This window comes from Silene latifolia, chromosome X (assembly GCF_048544455.1).
Source record: "Silene latifolia isolate original U9 population chromosome X, ASM4854445v1, whole genome shotgun sequence".
Lineage (NCBI taxonomy): Eukaryota > Viridiplantae > Streptophyta > Magnoliopsida > Caryophyllales > Caryophyllaceae > Silene > Silene latifolia.
Genome location: NC_133537.1, coordinates 179,617,808 through 179,627,631, shown reverse-complemented (window position 1 = coordinate 179,627,631; position 9,824 = coordinate 179,617,808). Strand labels below are relative to the sequence as shown.

Sequence of the window (9,824 nt, the reverse complement as noted above, 5' to 3'; positions counted from 1 at the left end):
TTTTATAAAGGCTTGGTTAAAGGATCAACAATATTATCGTCTGTCCCAACCTTACAAATGTCTATTTCCTTCATTTCCACATAATCTCTAATTACATAGTATTTCTTTTCAATGTGTCTAGATTTGTTACTAGACTTTTGCTCTTTGGCTTGAAAAATAGCTCCGTTGTTATCACAATATAGAGTGATCGGATCTTTGGCGGAATGGACTACTCTTAGTCCCATGAATTGCCGAATCCAAACAACTTCCTTTGCAGCCTCAGACGCTGCAAGGTACTCAGCCTCTGTTTCATCATCCAAACAACGCTTTGCTTGAAGCTCTTCCATCATCCCGATCGGTTTCGAAACTTGCATCCGTGTAACCTCTTACAGGCAACTCGGTTTCTCCTCCAAACACTAAGAACGAATCCTTAGTCCTTCTCAAGTACTTAAGGATGTTCTTTACGGCTATCCAGTGACTCTCACTAGGCTTGGCTTGATAATGACTTGTCATGCTCAAGGCATACGCGATGTCGGGGCGAGTGCAAATCATAGCATACATGGTAGACCCAACAGTGGAAGCATAAGGGACGGTCTTCATATGTTCAATCTCCTTAGAGGTAGAGGGAGATTGTGACTTGCTCATAATAATCCCTTGGCCCATAGGTAGAAATCCACTTTTAGAGTTTTTCATATTGAACCGATCAAGAACTTTGTCAATATAAGCTTCTTGACTCAATGCTAGTATCCTCTTGGACCTATCTCCATAGATCCGGATACCCAAGATTCGTTGTGCCTCTCCCAAGTCCTTCATCTGGAAGTGATTCCCTAGCCAGTCCTTAATGGAAGTGAGCGATGGAATATCATTCCCGATGAGCAATATGTCATCCACATATAGGACAAGAAATGCAATATTACTCCCACTAAACTTCATGTATAAACACGGTTTTTCAACACTTCTAGTGAAACCGTATTGTTTAATACCATAGATGGACTTCTTGAGCTTACACACCTTCTTAGGGTTAGATGTATCCACAAAACCTTCAGGTTGTATCATGTACACTTCCTCTTCTAGAATCCCATTTAAGAAGGCGGTTTTGACATCCATTTGCCAAATCTCATAATCATGAAACGCGGCAACCGCTAAGATGATCCTAATGGACCAAAGCATAGCAACTGGAGCGAAGGTTTCGTCATAGTGTAGACCATGAACTTGGGTGAAACCTTTTGCCAACAATCTAGCTTTGTAAACATCTATATGTTTATCCACGCGGAGCTTAATTTTATATATCCATTTACACTGAAGGGGTCGCACTCCCTCAGGTAAATCCACCAAGTCCCATACTTGGTTCTCGTATATGGAATCCATTTCGGACCGCATGGCTTCTAGCCAAAGCGAGGAGTCAGGACTAGACATGGCCGATTTGTAGGTATTGGGTTCGTCACTTTCCAAAAGTAATAAAACACCATCCTCTTCGATGTTACCAAGGTAGCGGTCAGGTGGATTAGAAATCCTACTTGACTTTCTAGGAACGATAACCATCTCAGAGGAGGAGGGAACGTTATCCTCCACGTTCTACTCTACCTTAGTCTCGGTTTATGGCTCTCGAACTTCGTCAAGTTAAAATTTTCTCCAACTCTGTCTTCTAGAAATAAACTCTTTTTCTAGGAAAACAGCATCACGAGCCACAAACACTTTGTTCTCGTGTTTATTGTAGAAGTAATAGCCACGTGTTTCCCTTGGTTATCCTACAAAAAACATTTCTAAGACCTGGGTGCAAACTTATTATCAGACATGATTTTGACATATGCTTCGCAACCCCAAATGCGCATGAATGACAAATGAGGGACTTTCCCTGACCATATCTCATATGGAGTCTTATCGGCCGCTTTAGTCGGGCTTCGATTTAGTGAAAATATTGCAGACAAGAGGGCAAAACCCCAAAACGAATCAGGAAGCTCGACAAGACTCATCCTAGACCGAACCATATCTAGTAAAGTTCGGTTTCTCCTTATAGCTACACCATTTAATTTTGTTGTGCCAGGAGGAGTCCATTGTGATACTATACCACAATCTTTTAGGTGTGAATCAAATTCAGAATTTAGGTATTCACCACCACGATCAGATCGTAGGGTTTTAATCTTTTTATCCAATTGGTTATCTACTTCATATTGAAACTCCTTAAACTTGTCAAAGCATCACTCTTGTTCTTCATCAAGTAGACATACCCATATCTACTCAAGTCATCAGTAAAAGTAATGAAGTAGTAAAAACCTCCTCTAGCGGTGATGGTTAATGGTCCACACACATCCGTATGTCTGAGAGCCAAAACCTCACTTGCTCGTGTCCCTTTTCCCGCAAAAGGTGCACGAGTCATCTTGCCTAAAAGGCAAGACTCGCATATACCATAAGATTCGAAATCAAATGGTTTGAGCACTTTTGATGAAGCAAGTCTCTTAATGCGTCTTTCGTTTATGTGACCTAAACGACAATGCCAAAGGTAGGATTCATTTGGATCACCCGTTTTGAGCTTTTTAGTTTCCACATGATAAAAGTCATTAACATCATTTAAAACATAAATACCTCCAATTGAAATGGCCTTGCCATAAACCAAATCATTTAACGAAAAAGTACAACAATTGTCCTTAATCATAAAACAAAAGCCTTCCACGTCTAACGCGAAAATGGAGATGATGTTCTTAGTTAAAGTTGGTACAAAATAAAACTTATTTAAAAACTACTCTAAACCACTAGCTAAAGTGAGCACATAGGTCCCCACGGAAACGGCCTCTACTCTAGTTTCATTGCCCATGCGGAGATCCACATCACCTTTTGCTAGTGCCCGCACGTCCCTTAAACCCTGCAAATGATTACAAAGGTGAGAGCCACATCCGGTATCTAGTACCGGAGTGTAAGTGCAAGCATAATTAACGTCTATCACATAGAGAGAGGAATGAAGGAAATCATATTTTATATATCACATATTTTAGTATAAAGTTTTAGTCATAAAACTTAAGAATCTTATGCATGCAAAACATATAAATAAGTGTAAGGAAAACCGGTTCCTTACATTGAATATTTCGGTTTATGGGCACAAGTAAGGTCTCCTACCTTCTCTTGTTCTTGAGCTATGATGAGTAATAGAATGATCCTCCAAAGACTTCAAGTGTAGAAGCCACTCCTCTTGATTGCACCCAAGAGTATCCAATATCTCTACTAAATAATATGTGCTAGATATTTGTTTAGTAGTTTACCTTAAAATTGATTACTAATACTCATATATTACACTAATAATATTAGTAATTTGATTTGAACAATTTGATCATGATTTCTCTAATTTTGGAGAAAGATGAACAAAGTATGAGAGAGTTTGCATGTGGAATAATGAATGAATGATAAGAGACAAAAATGAGAAAAATTCTCATCACTAAAAAGAGGGGGTGCCGTGAAAGTGGAGGCTATATGCCAAAATATTGCATCTCCTTTTTCTTCTACTCTTTTCTAAATATGTAGGTGTGTAAGCTAGTTTTAGGCTAGGCATGATTACATTATTTTATCTCATAAAATAATTCACCCACTAACTACTTCCACACCAATATTTCGATCCATATATATAAAATGGACTACCATTTTATTTTGTCAATTTGTCATTTGTCACAAAATATGTCACATGTAGTATTTTACATGTTATTAATTAATTTAATGCATATTTATCACATAAATATCATTTTTATAAATTGATTAAATTACATCCAACAAATTGACTAGTGATTGTAATACCCGCCCTTTTAGAGACCCTTTGACCAGCGTTGACTGACCTCGGGAGCGGTAATAGTCCTTAGAAGTGCGTGCCAAAGTTACCTTGGGTTGTGAGTTATGTGTGGTACTCGATAGAGTAGAGGCTACTCGATCGAGTAGATTGGATACTCGATCGAGTAGGGGACACTCGATCGAGTATGTGGGTCACTCGATCGAGTAGCAGGTTTTCAGCGAAGGTTTATAATCGCGTTTTGTTAAATCCTCAAATTATTTCCGCCTCATTTCATCAGATCCTTAGGTCGCCTCTTCCCTTCCCATCACCTAGTAGGGGACACTCGATCGAGTATGTGGGTTGTTAAATCCTCATTTCCGCCTCACTCGATCGAGTACGCCCTAGTTTCGCCCTCCGTGGAACCCACCACGGGAGGGCATGTGCACATTAATGGGACAGGGTTATCGCTCGGTATAATGAGCGGGGATTTGGTGGGTACGGCTGCGGTCCCCCACTGGCAGGGCTGGTCCAGTGGACAGTCGGTGACGGGGATTGGTTGGAGAAGGTGTGATTGTGTGTGTGACTGATTGTGTGTGTTGTGTTGATAGATGTTGTTGGTATTGTCATGCCTTATCTCAGTACTGACATTGTGTGGTTGTCTCGTTGTTTCTATGTGTCTGCCGTGATCCCCTATGGTGAGCAGTCTGTCTTAGCAGGTGTTGATGTCGTTGATAGCTGGAGTCCGGGCAGGGATGAGTCTTCACGAGATTTGATAGTAATTGAGTGTAGTCAATGAGTTGTATCTTTATTCTGTTAAGTTGGTTGTAACGCTTGTAATATAACTATAATTGTTCTTTTATCGACTTTTGATGATTACTTACCTCGGGCAACCGAGATGGTAACGCCCTTATATGCTAAGGAAGGCCTAGTTAAGGCTCCTCTGAATATGGGGGTGTTACAAAGTGGTATCAGAGCGACGATTTTGGAACCTGTAACCAATGAAAATAATTAACGTAGTGAGTCTAATAAAATTAACCTGGTGTATGTATAATGGGAGCCCCAGCTGATGCTAGATTTTGGGTGAGTAGGCGCCCTCATTTCAAAATCTTGGCCTCATTGTACTAAAGCCAGTCACTGGGTATGGGAATATGGAGTCCGTGTGTATGTCTAATGTGTATGTTAAATTCGTTGTGACTACCTGTGGATTAGTCTTGTTGAAGTTGGTATAAGCATGATAGTCGCACTTGGATCGTATATGGTGAAGTTGGATAGAATTAGTGAGCTTATGCGATGTAGGTTTTATTTAATAGGAATGCGTGAAAAGTGTGGAAGTGTATGCTGTAGTATGAAGAGTGAATATGTTGGTGTTTGTTTCAAGTTGTCAGTAATGGTAAACCTATGTGAGTTTATAAATTCTACCGTAGCTATAATGATGATAGTTAAGGAAGTGTTGAGATATAGTACGAGAATTTGTGTTTAGTGATGCGTATATACAATGCTTGATGATTGAAACTTTCCGCTTGCGTGGTGTTTAATTGTGTGGAATAAATTGTTTATATTGGAACTGGAACATGCTAAGCTTTAATTTGTTTATGTAGAATGTACTTGGATGACATGAGAATAATTATCGTTAAATATATGTTTCGCATTAACATGAGAATAAGCCGATAACGATGTGGTAAGACGAGTTTAGATATGGTATGATGACGTGATTATGCATATGAATGACTCGGTAGCAGGTAAACCAAGTTGGGTAAATTTGTTGTAGCGTAATATGACATGAATCTTATCTGATGAGACGGTATGATATGCTTGAGTAGTAATGGTAATACATGAGTGAGTATGATAACTAGTGACGAATTCCGAACATAGTTTGGAATCGACACGCGATATTGTTTCTGCAGGAATCTTCAATTTATTTCGTATTTCTGACCGAGTACTCAACCTTACTTGACCGAGTGCGAGTGATTACTAGACCGAGTAGACCTCACTCGATCTAGTTATGGAGCTATAACGTCGGGATGTGGAAATTTTCTGCAGATACTCGACGAAATAGCACCTACTCGATCGAGTAGAGGGCACTCGATCGAGTACCTTAGGCACTCGATCGAGTAGGCTACAGTACAGAGCCTCTTACGGGTTTCTTAAAACCCTTATTTCTTCTTATTCCTCTCATTCTTCCTCCTTCCATTCGAACCCTAAGCCCTAAATCTCTCTCAAAACTCTCCTCTTCTTGTGTTGGTGGTGATTAGTTGGGTTGTTTGCTTTGTGTAATTTCGTTCTTTTACTTTCCTATCTAATCAAGGTATGAACTTCTTCCTTATTTATATGTTTTATCACTTTGAACTTGTTAGAATGGTAGAATTAACTGGAATTTCGATTCATATGGGTGAATTATTGCTTTTAATTGTTGTAATATGATTCATATGCTTCCCTTTCATGATTATTAATGATTAATTGCTCCAAAAATAGCATAGAAATTGCCAAATTGGGGACGAATTTTCTAGGGTTCACAAAATCAAAATTGATTTTTTGTTGTTTTCTACATGTTGGATAATGTAATTGAGTACTATATGTTACACATACTATGCTAGGAGTTGGATTTTGGTGATTTTCATCTTAAAACTTGCCTTAAAACTCCGTCTTAAAAGTGCCCCAAATTGAAATTCGTTTTCTATATTTGGGATTTAGTGTTGGATATGAATGTATATACAAGAGATGAACTTTAGTATAGTAATGGTGATGTTAATTCTTGATGAATATGTCAATTTGTTACAGCTGTAGAGACCGTCTGACTAGTCCAATTGAATTGTTTTGCTTCTAAAGTTGAAGGTCGATGATGACATGTTTTAAGTTGCCTTTCTATGAACATATATGAATATTTCACATGTTACCAAGTATGTATATGAAGTAGCATGTGAGCCAAGCCATGATAGCTGAATTGGTTGAGTAAATTATGTTTATTAGGTTAAACTTTTCACAGTCATAGAGATCGTCTGAATGCCATAAACTGAACTTATACATATCAAATTGGGAATTTGTTGGTGAAAGTGTGTACCTAGCTGAATATTCAAAGTTCAATTATGAGAATTATGTGCTTTACATGCCTATGCAGGTTTGCTAAATTGTATGCTGAAACAGATGCCGAGACTAAATATAGGGACCCGTCAGAGTAAGAGGGGGAGGGCTTCAGTGCCCGAGCTTGGGGAAGGCAGTGGACCCGTAATACCCGCGGTACCCGAGTACCCTTCGGTGGTGTTTGTCGACATTAAACAAAGAGAGCGATTCGTGGCGTTGCAAAAATGCAAAATGAGGCCTACCCGTTGTGTGGATACCACACTTCTTACTGACTTGGGAATTGAGACGGATGTCCGTCACATCTTTGAGACTTTGGGATTCACGGGGTTGTATTGGTTGAGGAAGCATTCTTACTGTAATACTCCGTATTTATGAGTCTTTGGGTACTCTATCGAGTAGGCCTTACTCTGTCGAGTAAGGGTAAGTTGCGTTTTAGAAAAATTTCTGACCTGTTGGGTACTCGATCGAGTAGCTGGGATACTCGATCGAGTAAGGGGGTACTCGATCGAGTACCTTGGGTACTCGATCGAGTAGCCGGTTTTACGGGGAGTTTTCTCGGGTTTTGTTCATTATGCGATTAAGATATATAACTTTCGTCGTCATTATTCTAAACACTTTTGCAAAACCTAATTTTCTGTTTAAGAGAGAAAGCAAGTAAGTTCTTAATCCTAATCGCATTGTTAGCAATTCCCGGAGTTTGGAAGGTCGGTTCTCATCGTCGGTTATACCGTTGAGATCCTTGCGTCGAGGGTAAGATCTATGTACCCTTTTTGTTGTCTTTCCTTTGATTTGGTTAAACCCTAATATAGGAATTTGGGGGTTTTTGAGTAATATGTGATTTGGTAGCATTTGTATGTTGTATGATAGGAGGAGGTTTCATAGAGGAAGCTTTTTGATACAAAGAGAGAGACCATCCGATTGTGTACTTTCCGGGTAGGATTTCTACTCGTATTAGTCCCATAATGGGATGGTTGTTGATGTGTTGAGATTGATTGTTTGATATAGTAATTGTATTGTGACGGTTGTGATTGTGTTTGTGACTGCTGTCTATGGCTCTCGAGGCGTGTCCTCGGCTGAGTGGGGTCACTTGCGGGAGTGGCTTCACGCCCTAGTTTCGCCCTTCATGGAACCCGCCACGGAAAGGGATGTGCACATTAATGGACAGGGTTATCGCTCACTATGTGGAGCGGGGATTTGGTGGGTACGGCTGCGGTCCCCCATCGATGGGCTGGTCCAAAGGGACGATCGGTGATTGAGATGATTGGAATTAGTGTGGTTGTGCGTGTGACAGTTAAGCTGTCTGTTTATCTTATTGTTTTTTTTTTTGGTAAAATGTGAGTAGTGTATTAATAATCAAAAAATATGGTACAAGAGTTTCTCAAGCATCATTAAGTTTCCAAAACATATAGTTCCTTGCTTTGTAACCAATCTAAGTCCATCTTTGTGATCATTTTGAAGTCTCTTCCTCGTATCCTTGCTTTAACTTCTTCAATAATTTGACTGACTATTTTTTCCGGTCTCATCAGAATCCCCTCCATTCTGCTCTTGTTTCGTTGCTGCCATATATGATATACCATCCCCCATACAAGGCCAAGATGCACCCCCTTCTGCATAACTGTACCTGTCAACTGTGTGCACCAGTTTATCACCTCAGTGACAGGAAATACAATCTTTAACCTCTGACTCAATCCCTGCACTACTTGTCTACTGTAGATACAGTCACACCATAGATGGTCTGAACTTTCAGCAGCCTGGTTGCATAAGAAGCAGCTGTCATCAATCTCCAAGCCATAGCTAAGCAGCTTATCCTTCGTTCTTATAGCTCCATGTGCATATAACCAACCGACAAACTGATGCTTAGGCAATACATGCTCATTCCATATCCACTTGGACCAGGAGACAACACGTTTCCTATCCCTAAACCACTCATATCCCATAGCAGGGGTATACTTGGTCTGCGCAGTCCAAGTACCATCAGTATAACAAGATGAATGTGTCATAGTGGTAATAGTGAGGGTACACAAACCAAGAGGTCATGAGTTCGATCCTCACTAGATGACAGTTTATCTTATTGTTCATATATATTGAGTTGTGTGATTAGTACTGACCCCGGTTGTTGTTTTGTAAACCTGCGGTGATCCATTCGGGGATGGTGAGCAGATATTGAGCAGGTATGAGATGAGTACTGGGATAGCTGGGATTGCCACGACATGATGATAGGAGTCTTCCGCTGTAGCTTAGTAGTTTCTTTACATTTCGATTAGAACAAGAAATGATCGGTTTGAGAACATGTATTACACTTTTGGTTTGGTTTTGAGAATTGTAACTCTTCACTAAGTATTTATATTTAAACGTTGTTTCTTCATTGTTTATTTGATTATCATTGCCTCGGGTAACCGAAATGGTAATATCTTCATACCTGAGTGGTCCTGGTAAGGCACTTCGAGTATGGGGGTGTTACAAATGGTATCAGAGCGATGATCCTGAAACCTGTAACCAATGAACCTAATGAATATAGGGAGTCAATTAAAATGAACCCGGGGTAAAAGTTGTAGGAGCTAATGCAAAGGCTTGGGAGACGCCCTAAAGTCGCGAACTTGCCCTACAATTTTGAACCGGTCACATGGGGGGTGTATGTCAAGGTCGTATGTGTTGTTTGGTTTGCTTGTGTAAGAATGTGATGAAGTGTGTGTAATTGTTGGATGTTTGAAGTAGAAAGTTGAGAATGTGAAAGAAAGGTTAATGATATATGTAGACTTGTTGTTGGAGTGAAAACATGTTGGATGTTTACAATGTGGCGTTTAATAATATGATATAATGATTTCGTGAATCGTATGAAAAGATGCGTAGCATTATATGCTTAGTTATGATACAATGTTAGTTTTATAAAGTTTTAGCATGTTAGCATATGATATAGCATGCGGGTAGCGTTTCTGAGTTAGCATGACTCGATCGAGTGGGACTGACTTGATCGGGTGGGTTTTTGACGATTTTGAGTCCAGAATCGTGTTTTTGT

General features: G+C 39.7%; 1 protein-coding gene across 1 annotated transcript; it reads right to left on the bottom strand.

Moving 5' to 3' along the window:
• Positions 1 to 8,196: 8,196 nt before the first annotated feature.
• Positions 8,197 to 8,808, bottom strand: LOC141618805 (uncharacterized). The gene has a single exon (XM_074435880.1). The coding sequence runs from the start codon at positions 8,806 to 8,808 to the stop codon at positions 8,197 to 8,199; it is 612 nt and encodes a 203-aa protein (XP_074291981.1).
• Between the last annotated feature and the right edge of the window lie 1,016 nt (positions 8,809 to 9,824).